Raw genomic sequence first — 24,032 nt, forward strand, 5'->3', positions numbered from 1 at the left:
AGAAAAACCCGCTAGCTTCTAGCTTTTTTGAAAAACGCAGAGCTTCTATTAGACACAATTAAAAACGTGCCAGTCGCGGGCGTAAAAGCTTTGGTGTGCACGCCCCCTTAGAGGTGCTACAAAAATGTATAGTATGTGGAAAATAACGTGTTCCCTTTCGAGGAACTCGAGCTGCGTCGCCATAGCAATGCTTTGGAGTGGGGTACCTTCAGGCGTTGCTATGGCGACGCAGCGTCTCGTTCCCTTCTCAGGGAACCAGGGTTACATACGTAACCTGAGACGTTCCCTTTCGAGGAACTCGAGCTGCGTCGTTTGAGAACCACTTTTCACAAAATACCTGAAATATCACTACAGGTCATATCATATATTTAGCTGCAGAAAAAACATGCAGTTTAGTAAGGCAGAAACAGAATAGCTGTGCATGGTGTATAAGATTAACTGAAAAGATAAACACAAAAATCCTAGACAAACACTTTAAATTTATTAACAGCAGTTTTATGAAGAGCAGTAAACACTGCTCAAGACACTTACATGAATTTTACTGTCAACTTGTTTATGCAGATTTAATTTCATTAGCTTGAACATGGTTTCTGTTCAAAGTGATTTTCAGACATCCTGAGCTCATTATGCATTTCTCCCTGCTCTCGCCCAGCGAGTGTGCGCACACTTTAAATGTCTTCAATGCAATCGCAAATCTTTCCTTTAGCACTATAAGTGGAGTAAAGGGCCATATGCAGTCAAAATGAGCTGCTGACGGTTTTTTGTCTCTGAATCTGTAGGGTAACCCTGGCACAGATGGAATCCCTGGAGCCAAAGGATCAGTTGTAAGTACATGCATATCTCTTCATAGCTACAAGACATTGTTGTCTGCTGTAAATGCATTTATCCTTTATATAACTGCAGTTTATCTGAGCATATCACTACAGTAAATGTACACAGCCAAACTCTCTTTATACTGTAGGGGGCTTCTGGTATTGCCGGTGCTCCTGGTTTTCCGGGTCCTCGTGGCCCTCCTGGACCTCAGGGTGCAACAGGTCCTCTTGGACCAAAGGGACAGTCTGTGAGTATCAGTAGTTATTCCCGGTGTTCCTCTAAAGCTAATCAATGCTACAGTTTTCTTATCTGTTGTGTCATCTCATTAATGAAGATGTATATAAAAAATAATATGCTTTCAGTGGCATAAATACTGTCGAACATATTACTGAAACCAGAGACGATAGCTTTGTGGGCACTGCTCAGACGTATTGCAATCCAATCGTGTCTCCGGTAAACTGAATTCCAGATTCCAAAAATATAATGTAAAAAATGTTTCAGAGCTCTTTTTATACAAATTAACATTGAACATGTACATTAGCCACTCCAAAAACAGGCTAGCATCTTTTCATTTAGTATAGACCTTTTGCGTGTTTGCAAACAGAGATGACGTTTTTGTGGGCGGAGCCCAACTGGTGGCAGAAAGTGACAGCTCCGCAATAGGGGTGTGAAGTGTTTTATCGTTAAAGCTCCACTGTGTAGGATCTACTCCCATCTAGCGGTGAAATTCAATATGACAACCAACTGAATATTACTTTCTAGCCCCCCCATTCGGAACGCGTTTTAACTCGTACGGTGGCTGTGTCATGCCAAGGTTAACATGGCTTCCAGTAGCTACAAAGCAAAAGCAATAAAAAAAGGAAAGATTTGCAATCTCCTTTGCCTGTAATCCGTTAAAGCACACAGATTTATGTTAAACATGGAAAAAGTCTGATTTTCATGATATGTCCGCTTAAAATCACATACAAAAAGCAACCATAAATGTAGCTTAGACACTCCTTTTTCATCGACGCGAGGAAAAATATCCTAGGGGCTGTTGGTATTAAGATGTGTTTTCGTCGATCGGATTACAAGTGGACGAGAGAGACACATCACGTTTACACCTGGTGTTTAAATCCGTCTCTTTTTGTCCATTTTCTACCGCTTCTCTCCAGATTAGTGAGGGGATGGTCTGTGGACGAGTCCCTCTCCTGTCATTTAAACATGAGTGGGAGTAATGACGGGTTTAAATGGACGCAAACTAATATTATGTCAGAGTCCAATGCTTATGTTTTAAGTAAACATGTTACATGTCCGTGTATATGTAAGAGCTTTCTCTGATATTGGTGAAAAAAGATTGCGCAACTTTCACACGCTTGTAAAATGAAACAAAAGACGCGCAGATCAGCGGAGTTAGTTTTATCAATGAAAGGCTAAAAATAGGGCTGTCACCGTGTGTTTGTGATAGAGGTCAGAAAAGATGAAAAACATTTATCTCAGTACCTCAGATTACACATTCAACCACATGCGTGTTTACACTAACAAGTGTTATGCATAACCATGCTATAGTTAGCCAAGCAACTATAAAACTTCAAGTTTACAACATAGACTGTATATAGATGTAAACGAATATGCTGAATTACCTGTGGAGAAGATATAAAGTAGGCAAATTCAGTGTCCCTTAAGCCCCATCTTGGAAAACTAACATTACTCCAATATTGACTTTGGTCTTCTTGTTTTTCCTGTCACGTTGTCGTTTTAAATCCCCGTTTCGCTTCCTTGGCGACGTGTTTTAATGTCCTCGAAAATAGGTCTTCAACAGGCTTTCAAATCTGCCTCAAATCAAAGCATTAAATCGCGGGATCATCACGGTGTGTAGCTGTTGTTGAATCCGAAGGATTCAGTCTATGCAGGTCGCATATGCAGGCTCCATACGTCATCAAGCCTGGTTTATTTAAATTAACTGAGCATTACATTCGCAAGTCATAGGCATATTACATCAATTTACAATTAACTAAGAATAATTGTCAGCTTTTTTTATTCAGTTAAATGGCTTGGCTACTGATATGTGTGCATGCGTGTAATGTATATGTATTGTTCTTTATTGGTAAATCAATTATTTTTACAGTATGAATCGCTTACTTATAAGAGCAATACTATCATGTATTCTGTATAATATAATTTATTAAATATTTCATCATTTCCTGTTTTCAATTTCTTCCATATATTTATAGCCTACATGTTTGTTCTAAAACTATTATGTTTACATACAAATTAATTTTTTATAGGCCTGTTTATATATTATTAACACTTTACATCATGGGTGTGTGTGCTATGTTTATATATTTATTAGTAAACATCATATTTTAGAACAAACAGGAAGAGGACATAGGCTAAGATATAAGGTAAAAAGAAGTAATAGAAAACGAAAAAAATATGAAAACTTCAATAAATGGTAATATTATTGATATTATGAACTAATTCAAATCTTTAATCTTTCTAAATAAATTATAAACGTAACGTGATAAAAACGCTATAAGAGACACATAGAGGGATCAGACTTCGACAGAACACCAGATATCTTCTCTAATGATTTTCTATTCAAATTATTAAAAGATTTTCAGATGATTTCATCACTTCAGTCTGTCCGGTTGAGGGCTTATTGCAACCATAAACACCTATGTTTATCTTCAAATGGTGTCTTCGACGACGGTATACTATAAAATGAAGGTCATCTATTTTGGCATTGCTATTCTGACGCTCAACAGCACAACAAGACATTTTCTAGTGAGTTATATTGTTCGTTTCACTCGTGTCTCATTTATTTCCACTGTTTTTCTGCCACCACATTGCGCGCGTGACGAAACTGTGACGTCGACTCGCAAAAGGTCTATATTTCAGCATAACTATGTATTGATCTGTTTGTAATTAAGATACTTATAATCATGATAATTTATTCTTGTTAGGAAACATCATGGACCACAAGTATAAAGCCGCTTTTAAAGTCAAATTTAAGTCAGAATTTTACTGTAAAGATAACATCATTTTACTCTTATTTCTGCAATTGAAAAATAAACTGCAGTTTGGGAACGTCTATTATAAGTGTTAATACTTGTTATACCATGGGTCTGTTGAATGTTGTATTCTGATTGGTTGAGAAATGTTCCATGGGTATGCATTATTTTCGATAATCGCACACCTTACTTTTCAAATGTCTTAAAAATAGGCACCAGAGCCATGTTTGTGGTAACCGTGGTATAAGAGGAATAATTTACTTTATTTGAAAATAATGCACACCCGCGGTGTAACGGCTATGCGTCGTGCCGCATTACCACCTTGGGTGTGCATCATTTTCTTCTAATTCAATGGCCCGGAGTCAATTATTCCTTACATATCACCTCAACCTAAATTATTTTAGAGACAGTAAGATATCGTAACTTTGATTGGCTGATTCTGTGGTTAAAGGCAGGAAGAAGGCTTTCACTTGCTGAAAGTTACTTATTTATAGTTCTTTGATTCTTAATAAACTTTGGATATATTGACTTATTCTTAGTGTAGGACTAAGAGTTTTGCTGTGTTTGTCTTCTTTAGGGTGATGCTGGCCTGGCAGGGTTCAAGGGTGAAGCTGGTCCCAAAGGAGAGATTGTAAGTTTTCCAAAATCATAATATTTTATGGTGTTCAAGAACTTTTGGGTAAATTTTTTCAAACATAAAACACTGAAATAATTAAACATGAGTGTATACACACAGCATTAATTTATTATACAGCACTGAACACAAGAACAGCCAGGCATCAGTTTCTACACTCAGGCCATCTACCTCATGATGAACAACAAATGCCCCCGCTGGCAAAAAAAGTTTAATTCCAATAAAATAATTTAAACTTAGCATACTATTCATCCATTGTATATAACGGGGGCCCAAGCCCGGTCCTGGAGGGCCATGTCCTGCGGAGTTTAGCTCAAGCATGCCTTAACACATCTGCCTGAAAGTTTCTAGTCTACTTAGTAAAACCTTAATTAGCTGCTTCAGGTGTATTTGATTAGGGTTGGAGCCTAGGCTCTGCAGGACACCGGCCCTACAGGACCGACCCTTACGAAAATTAACCATGGTTTTATTGTGGTAAACGTGTAGTATTCAGCAAAACTACACTACACTAACCATGGTTTAACTGTGGGTTTTAAAAGCCATGGTTGTCAAAACCATGGTTATTTTGTGGTTACCACAGGTTACCGTAGTGAAATAGTGGTTAATTTTTGTAAGGGGAACTTGGACAGCCCTGGTAAAGTTTTTGCTCTTTGCTCCCCCTACAGGCTAGAAGCGTAATTGTCCATTACCACTGTCGTAAATACTGCAGCATAGCTGGCTCTGATTGGATTGTAGGTCTGCCTTAAGCAAGTTTTTGTAGTTTTTACTCGAACTACAGGACCGCGACCCGGCGGTTGTAAACTTCTTTTGTGCGGTACTGGCCGATAAAGAGCTGCAAAGCAAATGTGAATGTGCCGTTCACCCTGATTGTTCACCTGAAACTTTATTTTAAGGTAAAAAAGTCAGTCATTTTTGCCGAAGGTGACGTCACATGCATACCCTTTTTATGATTAATGAGGAGATAAGGGGGGCGGGGTCAGAAGACGAGACAGGGAAGCACATGGCCTGAAGTAAACAAACCAAGGCCATGTGCTTCCACACAAAACACGTGGGCCTGTCATGATCCTGTCTTTAAAAGCTAAAAACCTGTGACAAGAAGACGGGATCATGACAGTTTATGCTTTTAAACTAAAACTGAATTTTAACGCTGGCTTTTAATTAGATAACACATTAATATACAGTTAAAAAAAAAACGAAGAGGAGGAAAATTGGAATATTTTAAGGGAGAAAAGAAGGTTTTTACACAAACACAATGTAAATTTAGTTAGCAGAAGATTAGTAAAGAAAAGACATCCGGAGAGAGCTGATGAAGTTTATGTGGGACTCATTATGTTAACCACTACAGGTACCATATCGTCGCTGCCCGATGAAACTCACGTATGTCCAAAACGGTTACTTTTCAGAAAGTGAAAAAAACACTGTATATCAAAAGCAGTTGAATGTAGCGTTGTCATACTTGGTACGGCATATTTACATGTAACCATATTCTTGCCAGTGTAATGATATAATCCGCATTTGACCAAAATTGAGTTTAAATGGACATGCGTGCATATTTTACAGTAACTGTGATCGATACGCGTTCTTCCGATCATTAATTAGAATGGCCAAGTCGCGTTTCGTATTGACAGATGAATACGCTCAGTTCATTAAATCGCCTACGTCTTAGTTAAATACGCTTACTTTATTTAATATTAATTATACATTTATTAAATGTCTCTTGCAAACTATGAAGGGACAATGAATCAATACACTGACATGGTAATGCTACACAACAGGGGCGTCAGTTTGTGTTGAAAAGTGGGTGGGACAAAAGATCAGATAAAAACATTACTGCAGGACAGAAAAAATATTGAATAACGGTGCATCAAAAATGGGCATTGCGTAGGCTAGTCAACAACAAGAAAATACTGCACACATGTAACAGTCCCTGCAACACCAGCTCAACCGAACAGTGCCAAAGCACCATAGCGTAGAAAACAGCAGCGCTTTTAGTCAATGATTACAATGAATTTCATTACACATGTACAAGAAAACACGGCATAAGCATACAACGCAACATATGTGACCCTGGACCACAAAACCAGTCTTAAGCATCGCTTGATTTTTCAGAACATTTTAACCAAATGCTTTCAAAAAGTGGTGGGGACATCCCCAGCGTAAATAACGCCAATGCTAGACAGATACTTTGTTTGCACAGTCCTACCGTAATTAAGTCACTCCTAGATGTTCGTCTGGCGTCCGAGGGAAACGTTTACCTCGATGAAGGAAAGTCATTGTCATGTTTATTCGGATATTGTTTACATACGCTGAGCTTCGATGAAACTTTACGAGACCGGCGAGATGCTTCACAGGCGGAAGATATGCGGTGTGATTGACAGCTTTGACACCAAATGGGTATACGTGAAAATCAGATGACATGATTTCACAAGTTTTCATTGGCCATTTAGGTATGTGACGCATACTGTATACGGAAATGAACCTGGACATTCAATCTGTCGAAAAATCTAAAAATCGGCAAAATGGACATACGTGAGTTTCATCGGGCAGCGACGATATGTTTGGGAAATGTTAGGTATATCTCCTCTAATGGCTATAGATTAAAATGACTATTTTTAAAGGCTTTTGTTTTTGGGGTGCTGATTAATTGTTAATGGTTGTTTAGGGTAATGCTGGACCTCAAGGGGCCCCTGGCCCTTCGGGAGAGGAAGGTAAGCGAGGACCCAGAGGAGAGCCTGGTGCACTTGGACCCATCGGACCACCTGGAGAAAGGGTAAGAAATTGTTGTTCACCTCCTCTACTTAACACCTGTGTGTAAATGATTACTGTTGGTTCAATTGGGTTTTATGCTAAATCTTGTTTTCTAAAGGGTGCACCTGGTAACCGAGGTTTTCCTGGACAAGATGGTCTGGCTGGTCCAAAGGTGAGATGGTTTTAGAAGATGACATTACCCAGCTCTGTCTGGATGCATAAAGCTGTGTAGCCTAATTGTGGTTTATTTGATCAGACTGCTCCATCAGACAAGACTTTAGCTTGTTCAGGGTTTCCTTTAAAAAATGTGGATGTGAATCAATAATCAGGTTCAATTCAATTATGTGCTTGAACTCAATGTCAGTATGTTGGTGTGTCGTTGTGCTGCAGGGCGCTCCGGGGGAGCGTGGATCTCCGGGATCATCAGGGCCTAAGGGAGCCGGCGGTGATCCGGGAAGGCCTGGAGAACCCGGTCTGCCCGGTGCAAGAGTAAATGAATCATCTGTCTCAAGTGTAGCTATTCAGACAGTTTCTCCTCATGTGTACTGTTTGTCATATTCACATATCTGCTTGTGTAGGGTCTGACCGGGCGTCCGGGTGATGCTGGTCCACAGGGCAAAGCTGGTCCATCTGTGAGTATATAATACAAATATTCACAGTGTAATTTACAGGCCTGAAAGTGTTTTCATAAAATCAGATTTGTAATAAACCTGCAAACCTAGAGCAATTTGAAAACATATTGTAATCGTGATACTAACGCTGATATGAAATTAGACAAATCAGTGGATTATCTGGCAGGGGCGTAGCTAGAAATTTATTTTTGGGGGGTCCCATCTTAAAATGAGGGGGCAATAGCTTAAAACCTATAAATAAAACGGCTTAACGCGCCTTTGCGCGCCAGCTGCCAATGTCACCGAATATTAATGAACTCTCATGCGAAGATGACAGCATAAGTTACGCACAACACATGACATAAGCTAATCCAATCAAGTTTGAAAACAGCTACATTTTACAGTGCAGCATTTTGATTGGTCAATCTATCAATCAGACTAAGAAATCAACATTTTCTTATCTTATTTTATTTTAAGCAACTGGAAATCTAAGGGGGCCAAGGCCCACCCAGGCCCCCTCGTGACTACGCCCCTGTTATCTGGTCATCGGGTAACTTTGCCTACAGAAGTGTTATTTCCTAAAAGCTTCTGAAAGCTACTTGCATCAATTGATAATACAAAATGTTTATTTTCAAAAGGCTTCATAAACAATCAAATTTAAACACGAAAGTCAACATAAAGGGATTTTGAAATGTTATGCTGAAAGTACAATTTAAACAAATGCTGAATTAATAGTGTACCGAATTTGGATATTGACTAATAGTTGTGTACTGTTTATCTTTGGTGTTTTTGTTGAGAATGTAGGGAGCTCCTGGTGAAGATGGCCGTCCAGGACCACCGGGCCCTCAGGGTGCTCGCGGTCAGCCTGGAGTGATGGGATTCCCCGGACCCAAGGGTGGCAGTGTATGCAATTCTGTTTAGATACATGTGTATGTGTGTCTATTAGAGACATGTCAATGTGCATATTAGTAATGCTCTCTTTCTGCTTTTGGAAACATTTACTATGAATGAAAACACAAAAACATATACTTAGTAAATATATTTATATGTGGACGTAAATGATGGACAATTCACTCTTGCTGCAGTGGTGAGGCTGGGAAAGCTGGAGAGAAAGGACTCGCTGGAGCTCCTGGTTTACGTGTAAGTTAAATCAACACAATTTACATTGTTATGCACAGTAATTACTTGTAATATGTGGTTTAAAAATAATATTACCATGAAATATTCCAGTTAAGTAAAGTAAAGTGCTACCCAAAAGCCTCTGATGTTATGTTTGGATCATGAGTCTGAGTCATCAGGTGTTTAATGTTGGCCAGTTTGTCAATAAGCTAACAAAACTGTGTAGTGTACAAAACCATGTTAACATGTAGGATAAGATCTGAAGTTAACAAAGACATGAAAGATAATAAATGTAAACTGAGTGAGTGGAAAGGTTCACAGGTGAATCTTTACCATTTTGTCATATGTATTTGGAGTATGATTTTTAATACAAACAGCCAGCAGAATAACATATTTACATTACTCTAGTTAGACATTTTTTTCACCTAGCCCAACTTATTTTAAGATTGCAATTTATGCTTAAATTTAAAAAGGCTTGATTATTCCAACTCACTTAATTATGGGCTGCCTGTTTCATTTACTCATAGGCTGCGTCTGAAAGCGCATACTGTACAGTAGGTACTGAATGAGATGAAGTACCTACTTACTGACCCTTAAAACAGTAGGTACTGTACAGTATGAATCCTGGTAGTATGAATGCGATTCGGACATACTACATCCGCCATGTTGATACATCACGGGACATTAATTGTCATCACGTCATGTCATACCTGCGCGAATACAGCCGCAACGCCACTTTTACATGACGACGCCTAGTCTTCTTCATTAGATAATTCTTGGCATAATGGAATAGTGAAGTGTCCGTCATATGTGCACTTCAAAATGTAACAAGAAGTAATAGGTCATCTGGGTACTTTTCGCATGCTGTTGGAATACTATGTATTCGGACACACTACTCGCCTGCCTACTGCTTTTCGCTTACTATATAGTATGGAAGTAGGTGGTTTCGGATGCAGCAATAGACTTCAAATTGTCCAAAATTCAGCTGCCCGTTTGCTTACAGATAGGAGCAAAATGGGATCACATCACACCAGAGTTGTATAGTACTTAAGTATTTTTACTTTCTACATAAAAGTACATTTTCAATTTTTCATATTTTATTAGTGTTTTTCTTTGGAAAACAAACATTTCAAAACATATTATCATAATTTTTACTCCACTACATTTCATAATTTCAAGTTTTTGGTTTATATTTAATATTAAAGTACATTAAACATCTAGTAATTTTTTGTACTTTTACTTAAGTAAATTTTTTTTCGTACTTTTACTCAATAAAGTAAAAGTACACAATTTTTATGTAATTAGGCATTAAATAAATTTTAATATGCAATATATAATGAATACACAGTATGATTCTATGCTTTAGAATGTAGTAAAAAAAAATTAGTAAAGAAAAGTAAATTATTTCCCACCTCCCCCTCTTAAATTATTCTAATTTTTCCCAAAATAACTGCATTACTTAAAAATACTAAAGAGACATAACTTTATGCACAGGACATTATGCAGAATTGATAAAACTCTCAGAATAGAAAGTTATGAACCAAAAAATCATACACAACCCCCTTGACTAATTCTAGGCATAAGATACATACATATAGGGGTGGTTTCCCGGACAGGTATTAGCTTAAGCCAGGACTAGACCTTAGTTTAATTATGGGACATGACTAGTTTTAACCAACATGCCTTACTAAAACATTATTTGTTTGCATTTTGAGGCAAAACAAAGGGCACTGATGTATTTTACGATATGTCAGTCCAAGTTGTTTTCAGTTTGGACAGCTCTTACATTTGTTTTAGTCTAGGACTAGTCAAATCCCTGTCCGGGAAACCGCCCCTTAAAATATAAGTTATATCCCGATAGCATATTGTAATGAGATAAGTGACAGGGAAATATACATACTTGTATCCTTTACACGTTGCTCGTCTTATAACTGGGCATCTGATGTCTAAGACCTTTACTCTCATCTATAATGTGTTTGGTATTAATGTAGGCTTGATGTTCTTCTGCGCTCTCATCTCTGCAATGGCTAATTTAATTGCGTGAAATGTGTTGACTTTATCTAGGTTGTGTAGATCCATCGGGAGATTTAACTGAGCGCATATGGGGACAATGACGGGTCACGCAAATGAGCGGTAAAAACACGATCGTGCATTTTCGTATTTTTGTCACAGGTGCCTTGCACATGCGTGATTACTTGTAAAAAAAACTGTTTGCGCTGTGTCAAAAATTAAATTTGGTTGCAGTCTGGAGCCCTTGGTGGTGCCCCCTATTGCCTGTTGCCCTCGCCCAATTCTGTTAATGGATAATCCGGCCTTACTTAGATCACAAAATAATCATCTACTACGGGTACCTATAGAATTAGACAGAGATGCAGGGCTGACAGAGTCTTTGCAGTAGCTTGCCCTAAGCTATGAAACAAATTGCCATTATCTTTCATAACAGCGACCACAGTGTCTGAGTTTAAAAGCCTTTTGAAAACTTATTTGTAAATCTTAGCGCAAAGAGTTGCTCCTTGTGACAAAATTCTAAGAAAATTCTTAAAAAAAGAGGTCTATTGTTAGGAGTACGGACAAGGACTTTTAGGAGGCTTAACAGTGAAATTGGACAAAACGTAAGGAGGGAGGCAAAAAGTGTTGCATAACACATTAGATCGTGCAGGGATCATGTTTGTGACCAATCTATTATTCGAGACATGCTAACATCTCTGACACAGCGCAGAAATGCCACTTCATTAACAGATTTAGCAGAGATTTGGGTTTGATACAAACATCTATAAACAAAGTGATCACACAAACAATTTCAGCACAGAAAGACTCCTACTGTATAGAAGTTTTTAAGCTAAATTGGGAGCTTTTTGAGAGCATTATAAGAAGTTTAAAAAATACAGATCCTGTGCTTTTATGGATTTATGAATGTTTATACAATTTAATATTATATACCTAGGTGATTTTTTAAAGCACTTAACCATGGTTGTTTTAAATTTGCTTTATAAAAAAAAAAAAACCAACTTCAATTGTGTCATCACATCAGCATTGATTGTGAAATGCCATTGGCTGGCGTGTGTCTTTTGACTGGTTGTGTCATGTTGGTTCAGGTGTATTTTTGAAGAAAATATGACTGTACGCATTCACTGACTGAACAGGATCATTTTCAGCGATTAAATCATTCAGTTCCACTTATTTGTTATCGTATGGCGTTTGTAATACTTTTATACCATTTTTGGTCAGTTTATGCACTAAATTAGTTTAAATGTACTTTTATTTACCTCTTATATTTTATATTGTTGAGAATCAGGTTTGGGAAGGGGTCAGGTGCTCCAAAACGTTTTTAAACTGTACATATTTAACTTATAAGTCATTTTGTACTTTTACAAATGCAAAGAAATAAATCCATCAAGCAACAAAGTACCCTGCATGTCATAAAACCACCCCATAAGGGTACCCTGAGCATTAAACCGGCATATATGCTTTACTTTGTTCTGTGCAGCTCACTAAGTTGTTTACATATGCTCATCTGGGTATATGTAACATGTTTGTGGTAAGATTTACTCTGGCTCAGTAACACAATTCTTGTTTAAGACTCATCTCTGTTGTGGGCAACATGCTTGTTGTTAAACATGCATTCAGAGATCAGCAACATGCTTGTTGTGTGTGCTAATCATCTTTGTTTACTGGTTAAGATGTGCCTGTTATTCCAACTTTTACTCTTCTGACGCTGCAGAACATTAACTTTATAGTTCAGGGTAGGTTTCATGTCTTAAAGTTTAAGGGTGAAACTCTTAAATATTTTGTGATGTTTAAGTTATTCAGAGCTCTTGTAGCTGACCTCTGCTTCTGGTTAAGCTTAATTCGTTTTCTGCAACCTCCTATCTGAAGGTTTTTAGTTTTTATTGCGCAGGGTGACACTGATATATGTAGGACCTACTGATCTTATTAAATGTGTTTGTATTTGATGGAAAGATGCATATACAGGCAGGAAGACATGATTTTACCTGTCTTTTTGTAGGGATATGTCAAAGTCTTAATGAAGTGTAGAGACACTTAAAAGCTTAAAAAACCTCTATTCTTTGAAGCATGAATCTTCACATTTGTACTCCTGGTTTAAACATTCACTCATCCAGGGAAATGTATTGTTGTAAACCAGTGATGGAGATTTCGACATAACTGATAAAGTGATTTGGATGGGTAGAAATCTTGACTTAAGAATCCATTCAGAGCTATTGTAGAATGAATCAAATGTATTACCCTCTGTAGGGTCTGCCTGGTAAAGACGGTGAGACCGGTGCGGCGGGACCTCCAGGACCAGCTGTAAGTGTTTTTCAGTGAACTTGCGATATTTGCCTGCATTAACACATTGGGGTTAAAGGAGCTTTGATTCATGATTTCAGGGTGTTGCAGGTGAAAGAGGTGAACAGGGTCAGCCCGGTCCTTCAGGTTTCCAGGTGAGTTGCTATGTTATTTTCTATTAAACCCCAGCATATTCTTAATAATACAGTCACAATTACAGCAATTCCTGAATCTTTGTCTCGTACTGTAGATAAATTGTTCTCTTTTATGAATCGTTGTGATTTTAAAACAACCACTGATGCAGATGTGCAGGAAATGTGAACATGTCTTATTGGATTTTCTTAGGGTCTGCCCGGACCCCCTGGCCCCCCTGGTGAAGGAGGTAAACCTGGTGACCAGGTGGGTTTAAAGAAGATGAAAAACATCTTTACTCAGATGAATGATTTGTACAGTGACGAACACTATGTGTTTGCTCATTCAGGGTGTTCCAGGAGAAGCTGGAGCCGCTGGAGCCACAGGACCTCGAGTGAGTCGCAGATCTTTATACTCCGTTAGGTTTGTGAACATCAATTTTGTCCCTGTATGTTAAAGCCCCACATACATTCTTTTTCCTCTCAGGGTGAGCGTGGTTTCCCAGGAGAGAGAGGAGGTGCAGGACCAGCTGGCCTTCAGGGGCCGCGTGGTCTTCCAGGAACACCAGGAACCGATGGGCCGAAGGTCAGAAGATCAATCTAATTATCCAAATGAATTTTTATTAAGCATAAATGCAATTACAAACATGCATTAAAAGGATAGTTCACTGAAAAATGAAAATTATCCTTTGATTTACTACTCCTCAAGCCATCCAAGACACACATGACCATCTTCTTTCAGAGGAATAAAGTCAAAGTTATATTAGAAGATGCACTGCCTGTTCCAAGCTTTAAAATGGTGATAAACAGGGCTTGAGATTTTGACCCTCCGCCCAAATGCATTCATCCTCTCTGATGCGATTTTGTAAGAAATATATCTATATTTAAAACTTTATAAACTATAATAACTACGTAGCATCCGATAAGGACTATGGCACGTTGGCTGAGCTTCTACATTCTTCTTCTTCTTCATTTAATGGTAGGTAGCACCAACTTTACGTTACATTACATACCGTGTTCAAGTGGGTTCTGTGGCGATTAGGGTTGGGTACCTATGTGACCATTATGTACTGGACCGAATCAGAATGCAGATTTGGGTGCCTCATTTCGGTGACTCTTAAATAGCTGCACGGTCGACTGAAATATTTTTCCCTAATGGCCTTTCAGATGGGATATGGCAGTCATGAGTGTCAAGTTAATTTTTAGACGTCATTCCAAACGGATTTTTTGCACCCCTGAAGGTCACTTCCAGAAGAGGATGTCACATAAAACAGTCACTCCAAATAATGAAAAAATTATGTTGTGCTTTATTGCTCTATTCTTCAAGTGTATATATTGCCAACTTTCTCTAGAGTTTATACATCAAGAGTTCAGATCTTAGAAGGGAATATGACATAGACATGATCACTTTTGACTGAAATTCGACTTTTTTTTCTGAGCGACAGTTGCGTAGGCTTTAACCAATCATTGACAGATGTTTAACAACAAATCATTTCACTGACCTTAAGTGGAGTGTTGAAGAGATTGAGGTGAACATGGTTTGAAATGTCATTTAATTCCCTGAGCTATAGTATGACACATCAAAAATCTCATACAGAAATATAAATCTGAATCTTTAGTGACTCTTTTATCAAAGTATCAGTTTAGACGCCAGTACCGTTTAGATACATTTTAGGCACCAGTACCGTGTATTGTGTAACTTTTAGGATGATCTATTGACACAAATGCAATATATATACATAACTATTTTATCAGTTGTGTATAAAGACCTTAGATAATGAACTGTTATGCGTTTATTACTTTAGAATGAGACATTTGTCACTATGTTGTCTCAGAAGACGGTATTATTTTTCTGTGGCGGCTACCATATGTGTTTTGAAATGGAGGGGTGAGCTGGTTCCAATATCACAATCTCACAACTAAAATTTACCACACCACCTTTAAAAGCATCAATTTGGCACCAGTATCCTGTAAGAAAATAAAATAAAATACCCATCCCTAGTGGCAATAATGGACCTTAATGTTGGTGCTACACGCCATTGAATAAAAAATATAATAATGTAAAAGCTCTGTGAATGCGCCTTAGTCCTTGCCGGAAGCTAGTTATTATAGTTTATATTGTTTTAAATATGGATATTTTTCTTACAAAATCACATCAACTACCCTCAGAAAGCCTTTATTAACCCATTGGAGCTGTGTGGATTACTTCTGTGAAGTTTTTTGGGCTTGTAAATCTCCATTGCTGTTACAGTAACTACCATTTTAAAGCTCTGAAGAGCCAGGACATTTTCTAATGTAACTTGGTTAAAATGTTTGTCTGAAAGATGATGGTTATATGTATCTCGGATAGCTTCAGTGTGAGTTAACCATGAGCTTATTTTCAAGTTTTGGTGAACTGTCCCTTTAACTGAACAATCACAACAGAAATTGTCCTTGAGCAATAACTGGGCTGTCATCATTCATTCATTCATTCATTCGTAATTCCTGTCATCTATAGGGTGGTGTTGGGCCTGCTGGTCTTTCTGGCGCTCAGGGCCCTCCAGGTTTGCAGGGAATGCCTGGTGAGAGAGGAACGCCTGGAATTTCAGGACCAAAGGGTGATAGAGTAAGTACATAACAATCAAACATCCCTGCTGAAAAAATAGCATCAAACCAGCCTGGACCAGCATGGCTATTATGCTGGTCTATGCTGGTTTAGCTGGTGGTCACCAGCATACCAGCACCAATACACAACATATGCTGGTCTTGCTGGTATGACCAGCATGGGATGCTGGTGCTAGTGCTGGTTTGGTGCTGGTTTAGCTGGTCCTGATGCTGGTTTAGCTGGTGTTCACTAGCAAACCAGAACCAAAACACAACATATGCTGGTCTTGCTGGTATGGTGGTGTTTCCAGCAGGGATGTTATTGTATGAGATGTATCTATTGGAACCATAGATCAATAAATCCTGACACAAAATCAATAGACCATTAAAAATAATATTGTCAATGAAATTCATGTAATTATTGATGAATAGAAAGTTTATTTTCTATAAAAATTAAATTTTTAAAAAGTCTTTATAGATGAAGACATTATAAATATCAATATATGAGATGTGTCTGTCTTTGTCTCACAGGGTGACATTGGTGAGAAAGGACCTGAAGGCGCTCCTGGTAAAGATGGTGCAAGAGTAAGACGATTTACAGAATATCAGAACCACAAATATTCACTTTGTGTTTTATCCTGCTGTTAAAACAATATCTGTTCAGAGAATCAGACTTCTTCTGTAAGTTTCTGTAAGTTTCAGAAAAACTGTAAAACAGGAGGATTTAAGGAAGCTGTTTTGTGTCTTTAAAGGGTTTAACAGGTCCACTTGGTCCTACTGGTCCTTCTGGACCCAACGGTGAGAAGGTACTAAACTAAACTTTATTGTTTATCATCTGCTCATACAATACTGGCTTTATTATATCAATCACTTTAGCTCATAATATTTAGTCTGTTGTTGCTCTTTCATTGGTCAGGGAGAATCTGGACCTGCGGGGCCCTCTGGACCTGCCGGTACCCGTGGAGTTCCTGTAAGTATCTCACAACAACATCATCACACGAGGCTCCTGATTATCAGTACATATTATACTACATATGTAATAGTACAGTGTTCATAATGTATTTATCTGTTTGACAGGGTGACAGAGGAGAAACCGGTCCTCCTGGTCCCGCTGGTTTTGCTGGTCCACCAGTAAGTACAGCGAGTTCATTCTCATATAATATACACAATTATTAATCTGGTAGTCGGGCAAAGTAACGCTCGTTTAAACTGTCTTAATGTAAACATCTGCTTTTCAAAGTAATCCTTCTGAGCAATATGTGCTTTTGTTTGTTATTGCATGTACTACGCAATCCATTTTAAAAGTCCACACGTGACAAGATCCTTGACCTTATAGACATAATAAATACCTAGACACAAGCATGGATTAACACACAGGCTTGCAGCTTACTGTGCCAAGGACCCAGACTGGCCAGGCTATTTTTATTATTTTAAATTGACTTCAGTGCCACCAAAAAAGACACCCATTGGTACATAAGAAACATTAACAAAATAAGCAGGAGATTTGATGTGACACTTGGGTCGGTAAATGCAAAATGTACACTGAAAAAAACAACTAGTAAAATTTACTTAAAAAAATCCTCGTAACAATTTGCACGAACTTTTTTTAAGTAAAATTTACTGCTTTTTTAGAAGTAAAACTTACCTACTAAAATCAAATAAAATTTACTTAAAATTGCATGATAAAACATATGTTAAATAATTAATTAAATGTTACTTAATTATTTTATTTAGAAGTTAGATTTATTTTAATCGTTTAGGTAAAGTCTATTAGTTGTTTTTTTTTAAATTGAAGCATTGCTGTCCTAATAATATTAAATAAATCGTATTTTCTGTTTGTTATTTTCTTTAACATATTAATATGGACATAGTTCTTTTAAGTGTTATAAATGGCATTATAACACACAATTCATGACTGACAACAAGTCAGTCATTGAATAAACTTTATTCGGAACAGAAACACACAGAAACTGTGTTTCTGACATGCATTATCAGCACTGTGGAAAGAATTACAATACACTGTTCTGAACAGGGTTCATGTAAAGAAACACTGATCACCTGAACGGTGACTTCACAAAATTATTATTTACAACAAAACAACATCAATAATATAAGAGCTTAAACCTTTATGACATTTTGCTAACAAATATTTAAGTAGTTAAAGTTCTTATCAGTTCTTATTCTGTGATAAAGCTTAAAAAAGAAAAATATTCAGGCGCAAAGAATTGTGGGTATTCCTTACAACATGTGCAAATAAATGTAAGTACATTTTACTTAGATTTTTTTAGTGTAATGGATTTAATATTTTTAAGTAAAATGAACTAAGATAAGCTAAAGTTTTTGATTAAAATTTACTTAATTATTTTAGGACTATGTGCAGTGACTATAAAACAGTTAAATAATACAAGAAAATATCTAATAAGACTTACTATTCCCACACAGTTCATTTTTTACATGAATTAATTGTGTATTTATCATCATTTTACTTAGGAAAATCTAGTTCTCAATAAATGTTAATATTATTATGTAGAAATTATGAGAGTTAATCTAATAAATATTACTACACCAAAAAGTTTGTTTTTTCAGTGTAACAAAGAAAAAATAAATATATTTTGTCATATCACTCAAAATTCTAAGCAATATTTGACATAAACGAAAACCAAATACTTGCCCTACTGACAAATTAAGTATTTAAACATCCGTGCAATAAAGAATGGTACAGTTCTGAACAGCTTCTTAGATGTGTCTGTAGAGGTGTTCAGTTAGAATGAATGAAGTTTACTATACTATTAAGAAACCTTGACTTGACTGTTGTATTTAATGATAAAGTGGTGTCGTCTTCTTTGCTAGGGTGCAGATGGACAGCCTGGTGTTAAAGGAGAACAGGGTGAAGGGGGACAGAAAGGTGACGCTGGTGCTCCCGGCCCTCAGGGACCCTCGGGAGCTCCAGGTCCTCAGGTAAGTAAAGCTTGTAGTATAGCTTTTTATTTTACACGCACAGTTGAATGCAAAGCCTTGCAAAGCATAGTTCATTCAACCTTCTACACGTACACAGTTGTTTGCCGCATGCACATTGTGACAAATTGCAATACCACTGCTTGCCTACATACTACATCGTCTACATAGTCCTGGCAGCTGCGCAGTTAAGAAGTTACAACAAAAATACACTAAACACAGTAACCCACTATATACAATATACAGTTCATATGTACATGATACAATATGGTACAGTATATACAGAACTACACACAATGATACAGGACATGTAGCAGTAGTGTAGTGTTAGTGAGATATTTAAGTGATTTCAGTAATCCTAGATTAAACAATCCAGAGGAGTGCGTACGGTACGCATGAACTATTCTCGAATTTGCATCACGCTCACTGTATGCAGACCCTCACGTACACGTAAAAGCTGAACTATACTTAAGGTTTAACCCTAGTTTCATTCTTTATTGAAAACATGACACTGCTGTTGTTTGATAGTGTGTCCCTCCCTATTGCCTTTCTTCATAGTGTTTATTTTTGGGTTATAGGGACCAACTGGTGTGTCTGGACCAAAGGGGGCTCGTGGTGCTCAAGGACCTCCTGTAAGTACAAATACATAAAGTATTTCATTTATAATCTAGATATCAAACTAATGTTTGTTTGATTTTGTTTGTAGGGTGCCACAGGTTTCCCTGGAGCTGCTGGTCGAGTTGGACCGCCAGGTCCTAATGTAAGTATCAAAGTAATCAAAGCAGACCTGTTAACTAACAATACAAAGCAGGTTTAACTTTGGTTGTGCTGCGTGCTGTAGAGTAAAGGGAGTTTAAGGGGCTGTTTACACTTGGTATTAAAGATGTGTTTTCGTCGATCGGATCACAAGTGGACGACTCAGACACATCACGTTTACACCTGGTATTTAAATCCGTCTCTTTCGACCGCTTCTGTCCTGAATACTGTGAGGGGGTGGTCTGTCAAAATGGCGGGCGAGTCTCTCCGCTGTCATTTAAATGCGAGTGGGAGTAATTCTGAGTTTATATGGACGCGAACTAATATTATGTCAGAGTCCACTGCTTGTTTAGTAAGTAAACATGCTATACAGTGTTTTGTACATGTATATGTTAGAGCTTTCTCTGAATTTTCAGCGCAATTGATGAAATAGTATCGCGCAACTTTCACACGCTTGCAAAATAAAACTGCGGAGATCAGACGCTTTAGTTTTATCAATAAAACGCTAAAAATATCGCTTTTCACCGTGTGTTCGGGCCAGAAGTCAGAAAAGACGTAAAACATTGTGTTCAGTATCTCAGATTAGATAAATGGGCAGAGAGAAGGCGGTCGCGTGTGGCTTTTCGAACACATTCAACCACATGTGCGTTTACACTACAAAAGCAATCCGATCGAAAGGGGTTTCGACTACCTCTTAATGTGGTTGAAAGTGGTCGAAAGTGGATGCGTTCAAAACGTTTTGAACACCGTTTACACCTGGCATTAACGTCGTACACTTGTGATCCGATCGACGAAAACGCATGTTAATGCCAAGTGTAAACAGCCTCTTAGATAAGTGTTTTCTTTACCTACTTTACATTCAGTCTCATCATTCCAAGTGTTCATACTGTTATCTTCAGTACATTTGGTAAAGTAATTATGAATCATTCCAAACTGATTAAATTGGAATTTTATCCATGGATCCAATTTATGAGCAGATATGTTACACCCCAACAGCAGTTGTTAGTTCCTGGTCAGTTTCTTTATGTGTTCATATGTTGATCATTTTCAGGGCAACCCTGGTCCTGCTGGTTCTGCTGGCCCTCCTGGTAAAGATGGTCCCAAGGGTGTACGAGGTGATGGTGGTCCTCCTGGAAGACCGGGTGATGCTGGCTTACGTGGGCCAGCCGGTACTTCGGGCGAGAAGGGAGAGCCTGGTGAAGATGGTCCTCCTGTATGTATCATTGTTGATTTTCCCTTAGAAAACTCAAATTTTATTCAGAAAAAGTTTTTGAAATGGATGACATGGACTGAATAATGTAGAAAGAGTCCAGAATACTTCCTTAATATTGTCTAAAAATAATCTCAGGTTGAGACCTCAACAAGCTCTTTGATAAAATGACAAGATTTTTGCAAATTTTAGGCAAAGGGTGACCTAACTTAAGATTTTTTTTAAAGATAACACAGTTTCATTGTGATTTTGGCCTCATCTTAAACCAACAGACCTGTAAAGATGAAAACACTTGAATGCTACAGTAAATAAATATTCAGCTTTTTGGTTCTGGCTCCGTACAGTATAACGAGATTTTCTCAAAATAGAAAGAGCAAATCTACATTATGTGCTATAGTTATAATGAATAGTCATTGTCATTTTAATGACTGGTTTGAAGATATACTGTATTTTTGAATATTTCTGATTTGAATGTAGTTTTTACTGTGATCTTCCAGGGTCCGGATGGCCCATCAGGTCCTCAGGGTCTGGCTGGACAGCGTGGTATTGTTGGACTTCCTGGACAGCGTGGTGAAAGAGGTTTTCCTGGCTTGCCTGGACCTTCTGTAAGTTCTGTCAGATGAACACGCAGACCTTTAGGGTGCGGGTGGGTCGATATAAAGAAAGAAATTCTGATTAGTTAGAAAACATAGTAGGGTAATAGAGTCAGTCATACATTTTTGAAATTCCTTAAAAGTTTTGTTTAGAGAAAACTTGACGTTCTTCTACTTCTGAGATTCAAGAGACTTCTTATATGACAAACACATATATAAAATGGACACATCTGTATTTCTATTCTCATAAATTAGCTAAGAATGATATTAATGTCATTGACAGGGGGAGCCTGGGAAACAAGGGGCTGCTGGTGGACCTGGAGATCGTGGACCCCCAGGACCTGTAGGAGCTCCTGGACTGACAGGATCTGCTGGAGAACCTGGTCGAGAGGTCAGTTCCATACATGTATTCAAAATAAACTTTACAGTGCCCTCCATAAGTATTGGGACAGTAAAGACAAAATGTTTGCTCTGTTTGCTGTGGAGAAAGAAGTACAGAATGTGACATTTTACATTGAATGTGACATAACATTTAATTATGTTTTAGCACATACATTCTTTACCAACAAACAACAACAACCTTTCATCCTGACGAATGTGTTTTCGACTCAGACTGCAGAAGCAATAAAACAAACTGATACTACACAATCCCTGCTTTTCATGTGTGAACAATTCATGTAGAATTAAAATACAAACATGTTTATCCATTATGTTTGTAAATTATGTTACAACAGGTGAAAAGATTTATTTATTTATTTTCGTGGTCCTCATGTAACCTCCGGTAAACTCAGTGAAGAATAAATAACAACAAAGTCCTTTTAAAGTAGTTTATTTAAATAGCAAGCAAAATAGACAACACATAGATTACATAGGAACCCAAAAATTTGTTATTTTCGATGAGGTATTTGTTTAAGAGTTCAGTTTCAGCAACTAGTCAGACCATTAAACAAACAGAAACCGGAAGTAAAGTTCAAACCAAACGCTTGTCGCGTCACCGCACATGTGCCCGATGAAACGGTCTATATATATAGCGGGGAAAATAAGTATTTGACACATCAGCATTTTTATTAATAAGGGTATTTCTAAGTGGGCTATTGACACAAAATTTCCACCAGATGTAGCCATCAAGCCAAATATTGAATTTATACAAAGAAATCAGAACATTTAAGTTTACAAGTTGAGTCATAATAAATAAAGTGAAATGACACAGGAAATAAGTATTGAACACATAGAGACAACAAGGTGCAAAATGGCATAGAAAGCCTAGCCTGACGTTGTCATACTCAATTCTAGTCAGAATTTGGGTCTGATACCGCTCCATTGGGATATGATTATGGGGCGGGTCTCAACCGAAAATTGCCTCTGCACTCAATTGGATACCTACGACCAATCAGAGCAACGGAGTGTGTGACGTATGTTGTCTTTTGCAGCCTGACCGAACTGCTAGTTATTTCGCTACAATGACACTAACATTGTGATTATACTTAGTCTGAGTTAGCGAACGTACATCAACACCTACTATGTTTACAACATTTAATTTATATCACAACATTAAGTATTTACCAAGTCATACAGTCAGACGATCCCTTACCATTTGTACATTATGTGAACTTCATCCACATCGACCCATTACATTGGCATGAAAAATAATGGAGCCTAGCATGTCCCTCCACTTATTCAACAGCCACGATTCCGGGCTTCCAAAAAGAAGCTGGCAACTACCGCTAATTATATCCATCTCGTCGTGCACGTACCCATTTCAGTTGCTTCTTTAACTTGGTCTTCCATAAGTGCGAAAAACTTTTGCCATTTAATTCTATTTGTATTTAATTCTTTATAAAAATGTCAAATGAAGAGACTGCAATAATACTTTAAAACTATGTAATACTACTTAAGCTTCATTACTTAAAGGAACAGTATGTAAGAAATTTATATCAATTAATCATAAAATGGGCCTGATATGTCACTAGACATTAAGAAATATTTTCATTTCAAATACTTATATCACTGACAACAGTGGTCTGGCCAGGATATTGTCATTTAAAAAGTGGAGTTGCAGCCCTCAACTGATGTTTATGTTGTCATTTTGTGTATTGGCCACCAGTTGTGTGATTGCAGTACCAGTTTTAGCCACAAGTTTTGTGATTGCAATACCTGTTTTGGCCACAATCCTACATACTGTTCCTTTCAAATTGATTTTATGTATTGTTTTGTAGGGAAATCCTGGATCTGATGGTCCTCCTGGTCGAGATGGTGCTCCAGGAATCAAGGTGGGGAAAATAGTATAGTGTATGGGGGTTAACTGAATATTTGTGATCTCTAATGGCATACAGTAGCAGTTTCATATACAGTATTGTTTATACATCTACTGCTAACTTTAATATTACTGTTGATATACTCATATTCGATATACTGTATGGTTTATTCAACAACTGAATTTAAGTTCAACTGAATATGAAGTTTATGATAACACATTAAAGGGTTGCACAGTATTTGTTAACTTTAGTTAATGGATTAGCCAACATTAATTAACAATGAAAAATACATCTGCAGTTATACTCAAAAGTTATAACTGTTAACATAAGTTAATGATAATGAT

General features: G+C 37.5%; 1 protein-coding gene across 1 annotated transcript in view; it reads left to right on the plus strand.

Annotated features, from left to right (window-relative positions):
* The window catches only part of col2a1b (collagen, type II, alpha 1b), a 58,881-nt gene that overhangs the window by 24,180 nt on the left and 10,669 nt on the right, over positions 1-24,032 (plus strand). The window contains exons 20-45 of the mRNA XM_073875802.1: positions 780-824; positions 962-1,060; positions 4,384-4,437; positions 7,103-7,210; positions 7,307-7,360; positions 7,579-7,677; positions 7,767-7,820; positions 8,604-8,697; positions 8,881-8,939; positions 13,173-13,226; positions 13,307-13,360; positions 13,551-13,604; positions 13,687-13,731; positions 13,824-13,922; positions 15,834-15,941; positions 16,451-16,504; positions 16,672-16,725; positions 16,836-16,889; positions 16,997-17,050; positions 18,770-18,877; positions 19,453-19,506; positions 19,581-19,634; positions 20,682-20,843; positions 21,338-21,445; positions 21,717-21,824; positions 23,650-23,703. Of these exons, the coding sequence (XP_073731903.1) occupies positions 780-824; positions 962-1,060; positions 4,384-4,437; positions 7,103-7,210; positions 7,307-7,360; positions 7,579-7,677; positions 7,767-7,820; positions 8,604-8,697; positions 8,881-8,939; positions 13,173-13,226; positions 13,307-13,360; positions 13,551-13,604; positions 13,687-13,731; positions 13,824-13,922; positions 15,834-15,941; positions 16,451-16,504; positions 16,672-16,725; positions 16,836-16,889; positions 16,997-17,050; positions 18,770-18,877; positions 19,453-19,506; positions 19,581-19,634; positions 20,682-20,843; positions 21,338-21,445; positions 21,717-21,824; positions 23,650-23,703 (1,944 nt within the window). The remainder of the gene's footprint in view (positions 1-779; positions 825-961; positions 1,061-4,383; positions 4,438-7,102; positions 7,211-7,306; positions 7,361-7,578; positions 7,678-7,766; positions 7,821-8,603; positions 8,698-8,880; positions 8,940-13,172; positions 13,227-13,306; positions 13,361-13,550; positions 13,605-13,686; positions 13,732-13,823; positions 13,923-15,833; positions 15,942-16,450; positions 16,505-16,671; positions 16,726-16,835; positions 16,890-16,996; positions 17,051-18,769; positions 18,878-19,452; positions 19,507-19,580; positions 19,635-20,681; positions 20,844-21,337; positions 21,446-21,716; positions 21,825-23,649; positions 23,704-24,032) is intronic.

The sequence above is a fragment of the Misgurnus anguillicaudatus genome, chromosome 14 (genome assembly GCF_027580225.2).
Source record: "Misgurnus anguillicaudatus chromosome 14, ASM2758022v2, whole genome shotgun sequence".
NCBI classification, from domain to species: Eukaryota; Metazoa; Chordata; class Actinopteri; order Cypriniformes; family Cobitidae; genus Misgurnus; species Misgurnus anguillicaudatus.